This window comes from Poecilia reticulata, chromosome 2, assembly GCF_904066995.2.
Source record: "Poecilia reticulata chromosome 2, P_reticulata-male-v2, whole genome shotgun sequence".
NCBI classification, from domain to species: Eukaryota; Metazoa; Chordata; class Actinopteri; order Cyprinodontiformes; family Poeciliidae; genus Poecilia; species Poecilia reticulata.
In genome coordinates, this window is record NC_088831.1 from 14,394,884 (window position 1) to 14,413,651 (window position 18,768).

At 42.9% G+C, this 18,768-nt stretch overlaps 1 protein-coding gene across 1 annotated transcript; it reads right to left on the reverse strand.

Moving 5' to 3' along the window:
• Positions 1–178: 178 nt before the first annotated feature.
• On the reverse strand, positions 179–18,568 carry LOC103481329 (uncharacterized). Its single transcript, XM_081614094.1, has 43 exons — positions 16,107–18,568; positions 15,857–16,029; positions 15,691–15,783; positions 15,453–15,554; positions 15,236–15,320; positions 14,663–14,902; positions 14,331–14,565; positions 14,199–14,258; positions 13,576–13,860; positions 13,236–13,443; positions 13,050–13,110; positions 12,671–12,910; positions 12,329–12,563; positions 12,183–12,242; positions 11,343–11,612; positions 11,221–11,257; positions 10,984–11,056; positions 10,625–10,864; positions 10,296–10,521; positions 10,161–10,220; positions 8,583–8,852; positions 7,503–7,642; positions 6,239–6,279; positions 6,072–6,155; positions 5,638–5,733; positions 5,411–5,486; positions 5,098–5,325; positions 4,763–4,997; positions 4,631–4,690; positions 3,998–4,282; positions 3,814–3,913; positions 3,421–3,481; positions 2,996–3,235; positions 2,675–2,909; positions 2,538–2,600; positions 2,189–2,458; positions 2,059–2,095; positions 1,780–1,849; positions 1,353–1,592; positions 1,061–1,280; positions 930–983; positions 568–852; positions 179–419 (listed from the first exon to the last, which is right to left on the reverse strand). The coding sequence occupies exons 2-43, from the start codon at positions 15,931–15,933 to the stop codon at positions 349–351; spliced, it is 6,348 nt and encodes a 2,115-aa protein (XP_081470220.1). The 5' UTR covers positions 15,934–16,029; positions 16,107–18,568; the 3' UTR covers positions 179–348.
• Between the last annotated feature and the right edge of the window lie 200 nt (positions 18,569–18,768).

Genomic DNA, 18,768 nt, shown 5'->3' on the forward strand with positions numbered 1-18,768 from the left:
AATCACTTCTCTGTATTTAAACTCTTTGGTTCTGATTGTTCAGGTTTTTCACAGCAAAGTGAATCAGATGAAACCTGACTGTACTGCTGCACTGCCATGTTAAAACATATATAGATTTAATGTTATCAGTTCATTAAACAGACTTATAACAGCATCAGTAAAGAAGCAGGGAAACATCTGAAAATAACAGCTGTTATTGTAGTTAAAGGTTTTTAATGAAACTGAAACAGTCCAAAGTGTAAAACTGAGCAGTGGTGGACAAAACGGGAGACTGTCAAAGTCTATAAATCTAGAAACAGGAAGTTGAATCTTCAGTTGCTCCTCAACATGACCAATCCCATGTCCTGTTTATTTGTTCTCTTCCTCGTCCTCTGGTCCTTCATCCTCCTTCAGGTTGAAGCTTAGCATCTGGAGCAGCTCTAACAAATCAGGAGATAAACACCCACAGTTTCAGTATGGCACGCTGTATAGCACAATGATTGAGTTAATTCATTCATTCCTGGTTTCCTGCCAGACTTGATCATCTGGGTCACCAGTAGCAGGCGTGGTGTTCGGTTCTGGACTCACCTTGTTGGAAATTGGGGCTCTGGGAAGAACCCAGTTTGGCGTAAAGTGGAGGATCCGTTGTTTCAACATGACTGATCATCTTCTGACAGGCTTCTGTTCCTTTCTCCTTCAGGATCTCCACCAGGCTGCTGGCCTTGTTCACTCTGGTGTGGTTCTTCTCGACCACTGATTTTCTCTCTGACGCGGTGAGCACCTTGTCCGCTACCAGATCCTTCAGCAGCTGCTCCAAGGTTTTATTGGACACTTTCTTGATGAAGTCAAGCAGCATGCTCTTCATTTTCTTTGCTGCAACATAAATAAACAGATAGTGGGGATTTGATGGAAGGTGTTCCTGTGGGTCCGAACATGAACCGAACACAAACCTCGTAGAGCTGTTGGAGAAGCTGGGTTGTCCTGGTCCTCGGCTTCAGGCAGTTCTGTTGGTCATGAAGACGAGATGTTAGATCAGGAGGTTACTGTCAGGTTATGAACGATGTCTTTAAATGTGACAGACCTGAAGTCTCCTGGATTTCATTCAGAGCTCTCTCTAGCATCTCTCTCTGCTCTGAGTTGTACATCTGCATCATCAGGTTCATGGTGTCCACTTCTTGTCCCCCTGCCTGAGGACCCCTCTTCAGGGAGGCGCGCTTCAGCTTGTCGGCGCCCTGCAGTAACATCTGGCAGTATTTAAGGTCCTGGTCCCCCATGTCCACAAACATTTCCAGGATCCAGTGCTGCAAACCACAACAAGAGGAGCTTAACGATCACGTTTCTCATCACCTAGACCAGGCCGTTACTCTGGCTACCTGCGCCGTGTTGATTTTGATCTTCTCCAGGATCCTCTCTGTGACCTCCTTCACCTTTCCAGGGTACATCTGCACCAACAGGTCCAACGTGTCCAGTCTGTCCGCATGCTTCAGACGGTACCTTTTGATTGGTTTGAACCCGTCTTTGGTCTCGTCTGCAATCCGCAGGTACCAGTGGAAGTACTTCACTTCCCTGTTCTTCAGATCCTCCAGAGTTTTCTTCAACCAACGCTTCAAATCCTGAAAAGAAAACTGTACTTAAGGCTCATTATGTTAGGAACGGTTAGAGGACATAGACCATGGACTGAACCTGAACTCTTCATCTCTAGATGATAATCAGAGTCAGTTCCAGCTGTTTATCCTCCTCAGGAAGACATTTGAGCTGAGGACAGCAGAGGGACAGAAGGTTTGAAAGTGATCGACTCACAGCATCTTTATCTCCTGGAGGGCAGATCAGGCGCCAGCATTCCTCTTGTTCCTTTGTCATCTCCCTCGTTCTTTGGATAAGATTAGAAGGAAATAGGACGACGGTTACAGAGTGATCAACCATAACCCAACCAACATGTCCGCTGAACTTTGGGCATCAGGAATAGTTTTCAGGAAGCTTTTAAAGTTTCAGATCCATGGACCAAATGAACCAGATTGGTTTAGATGGATGATTGGGTAAGAATGTTGGTGAATCTAGAGAATAACTTGAAGAACGTACTTCTTACTAGTGAAGAGATGTTTAAAAGACTTGTGACCTAGAGATGTTTAAAAAAATAAGACGGTGTTTAGCTTCAACCACAGGACTGAGGAGAATTAAAGCGAATGTTTTTAGAAAGGTGCAGACTAACCTGGGTTAGAAGGTGAGCGCAGCTCAGAGGACAGGTGAGGGTTGATGGTTTGAAGACAGTTCATCAGCTCCTTGGAGGTGTCTGTTCCCTTCTCCATCACAATGTCAACGAAGCAGCTGGCCATGTTGACCCTGGTGTGGTTCTGAAGGATGGTCTCCTTCTCTGAAGACTTCAGGCTGTTTGCAGTCATGAGAGCCTCCATGAGCTGTGATAACGTTTCTTTTGGTACCTTCTCCACAAAGTCATTGAGCATCCTGGTGAGCCCTTTCTCTGTGGGCAGAAACACAAGAACATCACTGAGTTCTTTGATGGAAACTTTACGATGAAGGCCAGATTCTGATGAACATACCAGATGTACTTTCATTTAGAGACGTTGGAGTAATCTGCTCCTCCACCTCAGGAAGACCTTTGTCTGTTGGGAACCAGAATAAATGTTTAGCAGGAAGTTGGTCTGATGTTTTAAGCATTTCCTTCCATCTGTCGGACCTTTATTACTCTTAATTTTCTCCAGGATCTTCTCTGTGACCATCTTGGTGTTTGAGGCATACGTCTGGACCATTAGGTCTACCGTGTCCAGCCGGTCTGCGTCCTCCAGCTGACCCTTTTTGATCGGTTTGAAGCCGTCCTTGGACTTGTCCGCGGTTTGAAGGTGCCAGTGGAAGTACTTCATCTCCTTGTCGTCCAGCTCTAACAAAGTGTCCAGAAGCCAATCTTTATAATTCTGCCAGTGTTGGAATACATTTAGTTAGAATCCAATCACTGAGCTCATACTGACTCTGGTATGAAGTAGAGTAAAAGTATATTTACATGTCCTTTGTCTTTATGCATCTTCTTGAAAATCTTCTGTGCCACCATCTTGGTGGTGTTGGTGTAGGTCTGGACCATCAGGTCCACCGTGTCCAGTCTGTCTGCGTGCTCAAGGCGGCATTTCTTGATTGGCCTGAAGCCGTCCTTGGACTTATCAGCAGTTTGAAGGTACCAGTGGAAGTACTTCATCTCCCTGCTGTTCAGATCCTCCAGATGCTCCTTCAACCACTGCTTGACGTCCTTTTTAAGTAAAGTAGATAAATGTCATTGATGGCTACCAGGATTTTGGCCTGGTAGCAGTTTGTAAAGTATCTTCAAAGACAAGTGAAGAAAAACTGTTCCCAGAGTCTGACCATCACTACCAACCTTACAGGACTTTGTCAAACCTCAGACATCAAACTCAGAGATATTGGATGGTGACTTACAGCATCGTTGTCCCCTTCAGGACAGATCTGCTGCCAGACTTCCTTCTCGTCGTCGACAGGTCTTAGGGTCAAATGATGATACTAACATCAGTGAAGGTTCAATTTTATGGAAATATTAGTGACAGAAGATAAACCTTCTAGATGATTAAATCTTGCTCCAGCCCCTAGATAGACCAGCTTAGCACATGTAAATGAGTCGGTCTGAGTTAGATTCCTAAACTACATCTGGATACGTCCTTACAAGTATCCAAAGGTGAGTGAAAGGTCTGCATGAGGTAATAGTTATTGGATCAATAGATATATTGATTTAAATCTTAATTAATTAATGCCACTAGTTTAATGTAAAACTTGATAAAAGCTTAATAGTTTCTCAGGAATGTTGTGAAAACTTACTTCTGGTAAGGCTTAAGAGAAAGGAGTTGTTGAATGGCCGGTTTACAAACAAGTCCTGGTTCTGATACTGGTTTGGTTTTGGGTTCCTGTGAACTTTGACCTGATGGATAGACAGAAACATCATGTAAGATCACAAAGCTCAGGATGTTTGTGTGTAGACCCTTGAACCACCAGCAGAACTCACCTTGCTGAACAACTGGACCAGAGGACAAGCCCAGCTTGGAGGACAGTGGAGCATCAACAGCCTGAAGGTGGTGAATCATCTTCTTATAGGCAGCAGTTCCTTTATCCATCACTGTGTCAGCAAGACAGCTCGCTCTGTTTCCTCTGGTGTGGTTCTTCTCCAGGATGTGTTGCTTCTCAGAAGACTTCAACACACCGTCCGCTGCTAGAGCCTCTGACAGCCGGGTCAGGGTTTCATTTGGAGCTTTCTTGACAAACTCTTCCAGAACCTTGGATACTTCTTTCTCTACAGGATAGAAGACAAAGAAACTCAGTGAATGTCGTCAAACATGTTGAAGATTCCCTGATTTGATGGGTTAGGAACACAGGAATCAGATTCCCCTGGTCTCGCTACTGGAGTCCCTCAAGGCTCAGTACCTGGACTCCTACAAACCTTGACCGGGTCAGAACATCTGACAACACGGCGTCTCAAACCACCGCTATGCTGATGATACCCAGCTGTGTCTGTGTTTGTCAGGAAACTGGGGCTGTCTCTCTGAGCAGCTATAAAACTGAACTGCTGCTCTTCATCCAGACCCTCCATCATATTTGCATCCTAACTAAACTCCAACCACTTCACATCATGAACTCTTACTTTCTGCTTCAGCTGGAGAAGATGGCTTCATCTGCTCCTCAGCTTCTGGTATGTCTTTGCCTGTTGGAGCCAATAAAGAGTCGATATCAACGATGATCCAGTCAGTTGGTGATCTGTGAAACGTTTACAGACCTTTGTTGTTCTTGATCTTCTTCAGGATCTTCTCTGTGACCTCTTTGGTGTTTGTGGCGTATGTCTGAACCATCAGATCCGATGTGTCCAGTCTGTCTGCGTCCTCCAGGCCCTTCTTTTTGATGGGTTTGAAGCCATCCTTGGACTCGTCTGCCGTTTGGAGGAACCAGTGGAAGTACTTCAGCTGTTTGTCGTCCAGATTGTCCAGAGAGTCCAGAACCCAGTTATGAACCTCCTGGACAGAAGAAGAAATGAACAGTTCACTGAGAAAATCAACCAGACTGAACTTAATGCTTCATAGTTTATTCATCTGTATTTATAGACGCTGTATTTACATGTTTTCTACGACTGTTGACCTTCTCCATAATCTTCTGGGTGACCTTTTGAAAGTTTTTGGGATAGGTTTGGAGCATCAGGTCGACTGTGTCCAGTCTGTCAGCATGCTGCAGGCGACTCCTTCTGATTGGTTTAACGCTGTCTGCAGTTCGAAGGAACCAGTGGAAATATCTCAGCTCCTTGTTGTCCAACTTTTCCAAGGTCTTCTTTAGCCAAAGCTTCGATTCCTTTCAAAATAAACCAACTGGTTGATACTGAAACAACATGGATATCTCCAGATTCTCTTGTTTAGAAACAAAGATGAAAACTTACAGCATTTTTATCCCCTGGAGGACAAACCGAGGGCCAGAAGTCCACCTGGTCTTCAGTACAGATCTTTTGAACAAAACTAGAAGAGACAGAATTTTAAGTTTGACTAACATGGACTTTATTTGAGTTTTTATTCCTTTATAAACAGTGAAAACAGACAGAAATACCAAACTGTAAAACACTTTGGATTGAGACATGGGTGAAAACGGGAAGAAATAATCCCAGCTTACCCCTGAAGGAGCGAAGCCGTGTTAGCAACTTTAGCTTTAACTTCACTCTGAAGTCCAGGTGACTGGATCCGTTCAGGTTCATGAAGTTCTGCTCTCCTGAGAATCAGGAAATGTTTTAGATGAATATTCATCAAAACGTTTATCTCTGCTGAGTGACGATGAATCTGCAGCTTCTGACTCTGAGTCACATTGAATGAAAACGATGTCCAACGTTTGTGACACCGTCATTTTAAAGATGTTAAATTTTTCCAGAGGTCATCAAAAGTCAACTAGCCAGCCCACAAATTCAATGAACTATGGTGTCAATTAAATGAGATACATTTGTGCTGGTTTGTTGAATTTTTTGTTTGTTTGCAGCATCATAATTTAAAAAATTAACAAAAGAAAACTGAAAGTAAAAAAACTGCTCTTGCTACTGAAATGGGACGGCTTACTGAAAAGGACAACACCAGGAGGGACACGCTGAGGAGCTCTTAGCAGCTGGTTTGCTGGGTTGACGTCCTACTGGTTGCTTCTTACTGGAACACATGAGAACAACGTGATGGAGACGGTGTAGTCAAATCCTGAGATATTGTGAGGAAATGATGGGAGGGTCATCCACCTCTTCTCCTGCATCCTGAGATCTGTGATCCTGAAGTTCTCCTGCAGGACAAACAGCATCACCTCCGTTAATTACTGCTGCAGTTCTGCTCTCTGGCCACTAGGGGCTCCTTGTAGCTGAACTCCAGTAAGCAACCAGTAACAGACATTTAACTGGCCCCCCTCCCCAACCTGCTGCTGCTGGTTGATTCTCTTCAGAACCTCCCAGGTTAAACTCCTGACTTCAGAGCGCACGAAGGGTTAAAGTCAGGTTACGCCAGTTAGCTTCATGCTAATCCCCATCAGCAGCAGAACCTGAATGTTCACTTCTGAGGAAACGCAGCTAATTTAGTCTAATTGCTCTGTTTCCTTGAAGCACATCAACACCACTCAAGATTTATTCCTGAAAACTCCCCGAGTCATACTTCAGCAATATGGGATCAGATCGTCCTTCTGCAGAACTTTCCTGCGCTCCACATAAACCAACTGCAGCTAAACACTGAGCTCACAAAGAGTCAACAGCAGAATTAAAACCATTCAGGTAAACACTGTGGGCGCCTGCAGTCTGGGGGCGCAAGAGTAAAATGTGATTTTCACAACTATTTTACAAACCAGCACAACAAAGAATATTAACGTCTGCATGTAATGATAATACTGACAGTTAGCTTAGTGCCCCCAGTTCCGTTTTCACTTGATGAACTCGAATAGTTTTCAGTTTATTTCCATAGAAAATATTTTCAGTTCATTTGAGCAGCAGCCGCTCCCTGACCCTGCCTTTGTTCTTCTGACGAATCAGCTCTTCCTATTATTAAACCTGCTACACTTTCATCTCCACAGTGAGCTGCAGGAATGAGCAGCAACAGAGATATGATTCACTCACAAGAAAAATAATCAGATTTCACCTCCGGATTCTCAAAGACGCCGAATCAGAACCAAACAAACGACGTTTCAACTTTTCTGAATGGTCTGAGTTTCCAAACTGACATAAAGTAAAAACCTGACAGGACGGGTCAGGAAGGAGGCGGGTTCTGGATGGGTTCTGGACGGGTTCTGGTGTGAAATCAATCCCTGAGCTCCAGCTAAAATCTCAGAACTGCAGTAAGTCAAATCCTGGATGTTAAGATGATGCTCTCCTGGTGATCTTCATCACACCACAGAATCATTCTTCCTCTACGGAGACTGCAGAGACCTGGCAACCAGTCCATAGCAATGAGGAGCTGCAGGTCCAAAACTACACAACCCAGAATGCACTGAAACAAACAGCACTCATCGGCTCAAACACTTACAGTGGTGAGCTGTCCTCCCAGTCCGTCCACCAGTCGGCCCAGTAGAACCCGGAGCGGCTCTCTGCTGCAGCAGACTTGGACTGAGCCGCTTGGTCTCTGAAACCTGAATGTTGACTTCCCAGGAAGCCGCCGTTCATTTCAGCTCCTCCCTGCAGGAAGCTGCTTGGAGAAAATCCAGAGGCTGAAATGACCTGAGAGTTATGATCTGATCATTTATTGATCAGTTATGATCTGACCATTTATTGATCATTTATTAGACAAAATGCAGAACCAATCCGCTTCGTTTACTGAGAAACTTTTTAATTTATTTGAATAATTAAGTAATTCTGTACCAAGGAGAGCTGTGGTATAACCTGTAATTGAATGCTAACTGACATTATATTTAATAACAGTAAAAGTTTTAAAGGACAGATAAAACAATATTCTAATAATGTGCATTTAATGGACAGCTATGGAGATGAAGGTGATGGTCAGGAGGCCTTCCAGCCTTTATTTGATCAATAAGTAAACTGATCAAACTGTCGACTTTCAGATCGATTTTTATTCCAGTAGAAAAGAACAGAAACATTAAAATGACTTTAGTTACAAAATATCAGACATCATCACCTCCACCATCACCTGCTGCAGGATACATGGAAGAATCTCATTGTTAAGGTCCTGGATGTATTATTTTTTGATTTAATAAAAACAAAATTAATAGAAATAAACCGTCCAGATGTGATGTTTTATCTGGACGGTTGATTAATTACTGCAGGTTGAAATGAAAGAGTGAAATAAAAACGTTAAGTAACATGAATCTGTTTGAACAGAATCAGGCTGATCATTCTTCTTCTGCTTCTTCCTCTTCCTCTCCTTTGCTTTTCCCATCGCCTTTCATCTTGGAGCAAAGACGCTTGAACAGAACTGCAGTCAGAAGAAAATAAACAATTACAGCGGCCATATGGATGAATAATAATGCACATTAATAATAGCATTACTAATAATGAATATTAATGTATTATTAATAACGATAAGACCCCGTATCTGTTATCTAGAAGTGTTAAGTCCAGCCCGTGTTCAGAGGGAAGCAGATGAAGTCACCTTGCTGGGAGAGCCTGAGGTCAGAGTGCAGCGCCGGGTCGATGCGTTGGACCTGATGGATCACCTTCTGGCAGTCTTCAACTTCTCTCTCATAAACGATGTCCACTAGGCAGCTGGCCTTGTTCACTCTGGTTCGGTTCTTCTCCAAAATGGACTTTCTGTCTGAGGCGCTCAGCACCTTATCGGCCACCAGTGCCTCCACCACCTGCTCCAGGGTTTCCTTGGAGACCTTCCTGATGAAGTCCAGGAGCATGTTCTTTGTTCCTTTTTCTACCGCAAGAATGACAAGACAGGAAGCATAACAGATTTTTCACTTTATTCTGAAAAGACCATCTATCAGTGGTTCTGGCTGACTGCGGATGGACCCCCAACCAGGCCAAGAAGAGTTAAATCTTAGAGAGAATGTTTCTACTAGTTGGATTATGATCTGTTAGACTTTATTATACAGCTTTCAGTTCGTCAAGCTTCACCACCACATTCCTCCAGAGAGAGGAGGTTTCAGCGTCTCAGGAGCCTCAGCAACACGGCTCGTATGGTTGGGAACATCAAGGTTTTCAACAACCACTGAACTGTAGAGCCTTCACTTTCATCCCTAACATCTGGTGTTCAACTTCTTCAGAGGCAGAAAACCACTTCATTTGAAAACCATTTATCAACTTCACTGAGTTCATCAAGGTCTGTCCACTTTTCCATGTGGCTGAAGCCAAAACCTTGTTGCTGTGCAGAATTGAACCTTTGTCACTGATTCTACGTTGAGGGGTTTCCCCTTTGGTGGCCTCAGGATTGAGCCTTTGGTTTTTCCAGATGATGTGGTCTTACTGGCCTCATCTGGTTGTGATCTACAGGTTTCATTGGAGCGGTTTGCAACTGAGTGTGAAGCGGCCAGGATGAGGATCAGTGCCTCCAAATCCGAGGGCGTGATCTGGAACAGGAAAAACAGGTTTCTTCACACTAAGAGGATCCAGTTGATGTGGCTCGGGTATCTGGTTAGGATGGACGCCTTCCTGGTGAGGTCATCCAGGCACATCCCACCAGGAGAAGACTGGTAGGAAGACCCAACACACACTGGACGGACGATGTTCCTCTTCTGGGAATGCTTTGGGATTCCCCCGGAGGAGCTGGACATCTGGGTCTCCCTACTTAGTCTGCAACCCCCAAACCAACATTGGATAAGTGGCAGACAATGGTAGGATGGATGTTCAGGATTATCCAGGATTATTGGACCATTCACAAGAGTGAATCCTCTCATTAGTTGGAAGGTCAGACCCCAGAGATTTCTGTCATTTCTCTCTTGATCATCTTCCCACAGTCCTTTGTGAGTCCTCAGTTGTAGCAGTGACTCCAGGGCCCTGAAGTTTCTAACTTGGGTTCCTGCAGCCTCTGGGTCATTCACCTCAGACTCCTCCTGGATTCTCCAGTTCAATACTTTATTGGTGGTTTTTTTTATTTAGTTTCACTGAATCCATGAGACTCCTGTCCTCCTGCCTAATCTTGGACTTCTTGATACAAGCTATAATTTCTCTATCTATCTAGACTGCATTATGTTTATGCATGTTGACTACAGTAATAAACACTTACCTGCTGCAGCAGTTGGAGAAGATGGACTACTCGACTGCTCATCATCAGATAAAACATCATCTGAAACCAGCAAACCAAAGTTTTAGTCTTCTGCCTGCATGAAGCGGCAGACTCTTGCTGTTTTCATTGACGGACCTGTACTGTCCTTGAGCTCATTCAGAACTTTCTCAACTTCCTCTCTGGTGTCGGAGCTGTACATCTTCATCATCACATCTGCTGCGTCCACCTTCCCTCCGTCCTCTACAGGAGCTCTTTTCAGGGATCTGATACCGCCCTTTAGCTTGTCGGTGCTCTGCAGCACCATCTGGCAGTACTTCAGCTCTTTGTCGCCCAACTCTTCGAAAAAGTCCAGAATCCAGTGCTGTATGCCATTGCAGTATAATGATTAGTTATAGTATTTTTCTGAAGTGAATTTGTCAATCTGGACTAAACTGTATAATAGATATAAATATTGATTTATTTACTTGTGCTTTATTGCTACGGATCTTCTCCAGGATCTTCTCTGTGACCAGCTTGACCTTCCCAGGGTACATCTGCAGCAGCAGGTCCAATATGTCCAGTCTGTCTGCATACTTCAGCCGGCACCTTCTGATTGGTTTGTAGCCGTCTTTGGACTCATCTGCGGTCCGCAGGTACCAGCGAAAATACTTCACCTCCTTGTTCCGTAAATTTTCCAGCGAGTCCTTCAGCCAATGCTTCAACTCCTTAAGAACAGAAAGAAGGGACACTAGTTAATTTTAGTAAACTATCGAGTTTTCACCAGGCAGTGTGGTAGTGGTTTATACTGTGGATCCACCCAGTTAAAGATAAAGATTTGTCTTACAGCATCCGTGTCCCATGGAGGACAAATCTGGTGCCAGGATTCCTCCTGTTCGTCGGATATCAACCTTTTCAACCTTTGGATTGGAAGAGTATGGACATTACTACTGAGAACATATTTAGCTGTAAGTATTGACCAGCCCAAATGGTTGTTCTAAGTAATTCAATCAAATTATGAGAATAAACTGATGTTGTAGTGTTTGAACAGTCCTATCCATTGCTAGAATCCAATGTACTTTACCTTATAGCACTGAAGAGACTTTTCTTGACCTTTTTATCTGGGGAAAGTTCAGAGACAGGTTGAGGAACCCATGAACAGTCCATAGATACCAGAACGACTGCGGCTTAAAACTGTAAATGCACCTGGGTTAGAAGGTGAGCGCAGCTCAGAGGACAGGTGAGGGTTGATGGTTTGAAGACAGTTCATCAGCTCCTTGGAGGCGTCGGTTCCCTTCTCCATCACGATGTCAACGAAGCAGCTGGCCATGTTGACCCTGGTGTGGTTCTGAAGAATGGTCTTCTTCTCTGATGACATCAGGGTCTTGCCAGTCATGAGAGCCTCCATGAGCTGTGATAACGTTTCTTTTGGTACCTTCTCCACAAAGTCATTAAGCATCCTGGTGAGTACTTTCTCTGTGGGCAGAAAGAAAACAGAGGACTTACTTCCTTCTGGGAATGCAAAAATGCATGCAACATGCAGCAGGATGGACTCTATAGATCTGATCCTCCTCAATCTCTTCTGGATGTACAGGGAACCAACCAGAAATGGTTGGTTCCCTGTACATCAACATCACAGGGTCTGACTTGAATTAACCAAAGCAGATCTGGACCAATGTCTGATGAACCTCCTACGTTTTGCCTCAGGTTTAGGCCTGGTTTTATACAAGGACAGGTCTAGTCCATGTCTTGAGTCTCTGCGTTTAGTGGATCTTAAACTTCTAACTCCATCTGTAGTTAGAGCATCCTGTAAATCTCCCCCAAACCCTTAAATTTGTGAAATCAGCCATTATCTCAGTTCCTGCTCCATATTTTCAACCAAATGCTTCTCTTTTCATGCAACTGAACCTTAAACATCTCCAAAAGGCCTAAAGCTTCATCAGCGGTTCTGAGGGCCATTCAAAGCCTCTCTTTGGACTTTGGCTGATTTTTACACTCGTTTAGTCAATCAACTAGCCATGTTCAGTGAAAAAAGAGAAGTCATACCTTCTGCAGCAGCTGGAGAAGATGGACTACTCTGTTCTTCAACTTCAGGAACAACAGTTTCTGTAGGAAAAAAAATCAACTGGAATTATTCTGTAACTTCTGAAGCTCTTCAATGGTAGAAGTGGTTCCATTTCTTCAGGAGGGACCTTTATTCTTCTCAATCTTCCCCAGGATCTTCTTGGTCACCTCCCTGGTTTTAGCGCCGTAGGTCTGAATCATCAGGTCCACCGTGTCCAGCCGGTCTGCGCCCTCCAGGCGGCTCTTCTTGATCAGTTTGAAGCAGTCTTTGGACTTGTCTGCGGTTTGAAGGAACCAGTGGAAGCACTCCATCTCCCTGTCATCCAACTCTTCCAAAATATCCAGAAGCCAATTTTTACAACCCTTTAAATGTAAAAAAAAAAGACTCTCACAATCACATCGGAAAAGTAACAGAGTGTGTTCTTGCACACGTGTATGTTCATTATGAATGAAAAAAGTCAGATAATTACATCTCCTTCATTTTTATGCATCTTCTTGAAAATCTTCTCTGCCACCATCTTGGTGATGCTGGTGTAGGTCTGGACCATCAGATCCACCGTGTCCAGTATGTCTGCGTGCTGCAGGCGGCTCTTCTTTATCGGCTTGAAGCCATCCTTGGACTTGTCCGCGGTTTGCAGGAACCAGTGGAAGTACTTCATCTCCCTGCTGTCCAGATCCTCCAGATGCTCCTTCAACCATTCCTTTATTTCCTTTTTAAGAAAAAAAGAAGGGAAACACGTTACCCTTTACCCGTTCTGGCAATAAAAATCCCACTTTCCTTAAATCAGCCTGATCTCTTCGATAAACACCATAATTTCAGCTGAGATAGTTTAAGAAGATTAGACTTACAGCATCGCTGTCCCCTTCTGGGCAGATTTGCTGCCAGCTGTCGTCTTTACTCTCTTTAGCTCTTTGGTTTATTGAATTATAAGGAGAAATGGGGGAGAGTGAAGGTTGATGTTGATTAAATATCACTGGATGTTTAAACTCTTTTATCTATAGATGTAATATTTTGTAATTTGTGCAAAAACTTACTTTAGATTAGTTGAAGAGCCTTTTAATGGAATTAAATCCATTAGGTTAGTTGAGGATCCTTTTAAAGAAATTAAATCTGTTAGATTAGTCGAGGATCCTTTTAATGGAATTAAACCTAGCAGACGTTTAACGCCACCAGGTTCAGATTCTGGTTCTGGATTGGGTTCTGTTGAGCAGCCATCTGGGGCATGGATGGCGATAACTGGACCTGCATTGGAAGAGAGTTAAAACCAAAAATTAGCCCCAAGTCTTTGGTCAAGATAGTTGAGATGAAGTTGCCTTTATATCATCCCAACCAGGATGTTTGTGTGTAGACCCTTGAACCACCAGCAGAACTCACCTTGCTGAACAACTGGACCAGAGGACAAGCCCAGCTTGGAGGACAGTGGAGCATCAACAGCCTGAAGGTGGTGAATCATCTTCTTATAGGCAGCAGTTCCTTTATCCATTACTGTGTCAGCAAGACAGCTCGCTCTGTTTCCTCTGGTGTGGTTCTTCTCCAGGATGTGTTGCTTCTCAGAAGACTTCAACACACCGTCCGCTGCTAGAGCCTCTGACAGTCGGGTCAGGGTTTCATTTGGAGCTTTCTTAACAAACTCCCCCAGAACTTTGGAGACTTCTTTCTCTACAGGACAGAAGACAAAGGAACTCAGTGAATGTCGTCAAACATGTTGAAGATTCCCTGATCTGATGGGTTAGGATAACAGGAAGGAGAGTCCCCTGGTCTCACCACTGGAGTCTCTCAAGGCTCATTACCTGGACTCCTCCTACAAACCCTGACTGGCAACATCTGCGTCTCAAACCACCGCTATGCTGATGATACCCAGCTGTGTCTGTGTTTGTCAGGAAACTGGGGCTGTCTCTCTGAGCAGCTATAAAACTGAACTGCTGCTCTTCATCCAGACCCTCCATCATATCTGCATCCTAACTAAACTCCAACCACTTCACATCATGAACTCTTACTTTCTGCTTCAGCTGGAGAAGATGGCTTCATCTGCTCCTCAGCTTCTGGTATGTCTTTGCCTGTTGGAGCCAATAAAGAGTCGATATCAACGATGATCCAGTCAGTTGGTGATCTGTGAAACGTTTACAGACCTTTGTTGTTCTTGATCTTCTTCAGGATCTTCTCTGTGACCTCTTTGGTGTTTGTGGCGTATGTCTGAACCATCAGATCCGATGTGTCCAGTCTGTCTGCGTCCTCCAGGTCCTTCTTTTTGATGGGTTTGAAGCCGTCCTTGGACTCGTCTGCCGTTTGGAGGAACCAGTGGAAGTACTTCAGCTGTTTGTCGTTCAGATTGTCCAGAGAGTCCAGAACCCGCTTGTGAAACTCCTTAATGGTGAACAAAGAGAGTTTGAACACAGATTCTGGTGATAGTAATGCCATTAGAGTGTTCATATATATTCACCACTCTAGTATAGATAATTACATTTCCTTTGTTTGTGTTGATTTTCTCCAGAATCTTCTCAGTCACCACTCTGGCCTTCTTTGGGTACGTCTGAATCATCAGCTCCACTGTGTCCAATGTGTCTGCACCCTCCAGTCGGATCTGCTTGATGGGTTTGAAGCCGTCCTTGGACTTGTCCATGGTCCGCAGACACTTGTGGAAGTACTTCAGCTCCCTGTTGCTCAGCTTCTCCAAAGACTCCTTCAGCCAAACCTTGGTTTTCTTGCATGTAAAAATCAGAGTAATGAGTGGAACCCCATCATCTAAAAGCCTGTCTGAAGAGACAGGTGGTTATCTGAACCTCTCTCTGCTCTCTGCTTCTCATCGGTTCTGGAGTCTCTTTAAATCTGGACATGATGTGTTGCTGATTGAGATCTTTTCCATGTTGTCAGGCAGGTTCTGTTTAAGTGATTCATTGAGTCTACATGTCTAGAGCTAATTTCTTACAGCTCTTAGCACTTTTAAAGAAACAACTTGAGCATTGCCAGACTGTTGATGGTATTTCTAAGATGTGTCAGTTAGAAACAACTGGTGGACAGATGGACAGACACTTACAGCGTCCTTGTCTCCAGGTGGACAAATGGAGGCCCAGGACTCCTCCTGTTCCTTGGTCATCTTGTTGATTTTCATCTTTGGACTCCTGAGACATCAGGAAATGTTCAGATTGATCAAACACCAGTCGGATTGCTTTAGGTGTCTCTAGGCTCTGTGGACTGTGGTCCGTTTGGGACACGAGACTTGTCCTCAGTCAGAATCAACAGTTGGTACTTACGTTGTCTTGACAGCAGATTTGGTTTTATCTTTAGCTTCATGTTTAGTCTCAAGTTTGTGTTCCAGAACGCATTCAGATTCAACAGGGTCTGGTCTTGGAGCACTGCGAAAACACAACATTCAAGAAAAAGATAAATATATTAAGGAGTTTACCAATAACAGAACCATCTGGGGTCCAAACTGAAACCTGTCCATTATGGAGAGCCAGAGAGTGACTGTGGAGTGAAAGGCCAACATACCGGCTGGGCCAGCACCAGGTCAGGCATGTCGACCTCTGGTTGAAGGAGTCCAGGCCCGGATCAGCTGACACCTTTATCGAAGTCTTTTTTATACTGTAACCAACAGAAGGAGTCAGAACCGAGAGCGCTGCTTGGAGGTTCTGTGGTGATGTGGAGTTTACCTCACCTCAGAGGTTTGGCATTCATCTTTTTGTCTTTAAACAGCAGAAACCTCTTCGTCTCTTTGTTTTTACACTGATCCATGGTGGATTCACATCAGATCAGCTCTGGATCTCCACCTGCAGAGGAAAACTCTCGTCAGCGTCTCCTCAGTCAGATCGTCCTGCTGCCGTCAGCCCACTAGATGGAGTCACAGGCACATGATCAGTAATATAATAGATCTGATAAATGGATGAAGCAGGAGTAAAGTGACACACCCGGTCATGATGCAGCTGGACACTGTGAATGTTTCTCCATTAAGCTCAGAAAGCGTGAAGAGACACAGGGCTGATGTTCAACATGTCCGTCGTATGAGGTAGCATGACCGTCATAAATGTGTAATTGGTGCAGTTATACGGTCAATGGAAACGGAACTGCTGCCACTATCCATGGCTAAAGGTGGAAATGTTGAGTCAGCGTTCTGTCAGAAACAGACGACGCTGCTCTTCCCTCACCTGGCCTGTAGGGGGCACTGACGTAAAACACACTGGTTTTCAGTGACGCTAAGTTCAGAATTATTCATACCCCTGTCAGCTCTGCAGGGTCACGGGAGGTCAAGGTGGTAAAAACGGACATAAAACAATCAGAACCAAACAGTTTTCTAAGTAAAGCTGTTCATGTGTAACTACTGAAAATAAAATTAAACACAAACAAAACGCAGAGAGAGCGAACATTCAGAAAGTCTAAACACAATAAGAAACAACGACATTCCAGGTGCACCATGGGAGTTCCTCAGAGCCTTTTGTAGGTGCCGATAATTTTGTTTCTCCTTTCTGAGTTTCTGAAGAGAAACATCCAAACCCTGAGACCTTTGAGTTCAGATGAAAGTACAGCGCCACCTCTTGGTTAGACAGAAGCTTTCTGCTTATTTAAATCATCCTGCAGCGCCAATTTTAGTTTAACTGCAGTTTAATTGGTGCTGCAGGATGAGACGCGCCCACATTCCCTTTCACTCTCCAGCTCAGCTGTAGGAAAGTAAGTACACCTCATTAAAACAAAAAGCATAAGCCCGGCCCACTGGAAAAACAAGAGCTGCTCAGAAGTGATGAGTCATCAGTTTGCAAGAAATTCAGATGAGAAAAATAAAATTTATTGAAGCGTCTTCTTTGTCTCGACTTGTCAGTTTCCTGAAGACGCCTCTGTTTTCATTTTATCCTGTTTATCTGCAGCTTTTCCAACCACAGAGAATAAAGATTTGTTATTTTTACCTTCTTAGCGTGACATACTATAATCTGTGAATTTAGTTACTCTTTAACCATTTAAATGCCACTTTTGGTGAATAAAATGAATCATAGAAAATAGAATATTTTATGATTTTTTTAATGGGAAAACATTTTTCTGAAGATAAAATAAACTGGACTGGTAGGAAACAATTAAAGCTGAAGGAATTAAAACTAAATGAAAGCAAAAATCATATTAAAGACTGAAGTTTTCTGTTTAAACTACAAAGTAACGGATCAATGATTTATTCATCTCCCTGATGATAAAACTGATTTCATCTAAAGCGTTCAGAGTTTAGACACGTTGAGGCGTCGTTACATAACGCTCACATGGCGCCTGAGACCTGAAACAGCTTCCAGGAACAAGAAGAGCAGCAGGTAGGAACACGCTGCATCACGCTCCTCAGCATCTCTGCAACAGAGACAAACTGCTTGGTCCGTCACTGATACCAGAACCGACCCGGATCTCCAACACTGATCAGATAACAGTAAGGGTTTCTGCACAGCATCAGGGCCAGTTACCGATAAAAAGGTGGAATTTTTCTCCGAAAAACTCAAAAACATTGAGATTAAACTCTAGGAAAAAAAAAAAGTTTTCTCTTGCTTAAAGATTAATTTCACATTATTTTCTAGAAAAAATGGAAATTTGTTACTTTTGGGGATTTTCTGAGTTTCAAAAGTAGATATTTTTTACTTCTCAAACTCAGAAATTTCAGTGGGTATTTTTCCCCAAAAAACATCTGAGAGTAATCTGAGTTTTTTTTTCATCACATATTTGAAACTTTTTGAGCTCAGAAATTTCCAAATTTTTACTAAACTTTTCTGAGATTAATCTCAAAATATCTGAGTTTTTTTCTCCCGAATTTATAACTTCTTGAACTCAAATCTTTCTTCTAATGATATCTTGCTTTGTTATTTATCACCCAGTCGATTTTTAATCACAACACAATAATTTGGCCTTTTGAATTCTATAGATGAAAATGAACCAAAGTATCAAAAAATTAAAACTGTTCCAACTAAATATTTAACTCATGAAAAGTAGCAAATATTCTCTAAAATCAAAGTAAAACTAACTGAATAAGACAAACAAAAAGTTCCAACAAGATAAAACTGAGCTGAAATGAAAAAGCCAAAACTATAACATTTAATGTCTAATAAAGTTTTTTTGAACTGAACTGTTCCTGATTTTTCATTCATTTCTGAATTTGCTCCATTTTCCTCCATCTTCTGTTTTTATCTCAAACATTCAGCGTTTATCTGATTCTGAGGAACTTATAACGTGTCTTAACTTATAAAGGTTTCAGTTTCTCCTGTATCTCTGCCTGAGGCATAAATATAAATATCTAAAAAAAAGTGTTACAATAACACATAATCACGAACTGAGACTGTAAAATGTTAAAATGTGGCATTCATCAAGACTCATTGACAAGATTTTAAGAGTTACAAATAAATAAACTTGAAATTGAAAGAGTTTAGAGGTCTAATTCATTTCAGTGTAAAACTAATGTTGAATATGTTGGAAATGAAATTTGACAGGCATTAAAAAAATAATAGTAAAAGGTTTGCATTGCTCAGAAATATGAGGAAATGCAAATAAAATGCTATTGACATATTATCTAATTTGAAAAAAAGCTGTTAATAAAGCCATACTTAAAATGTA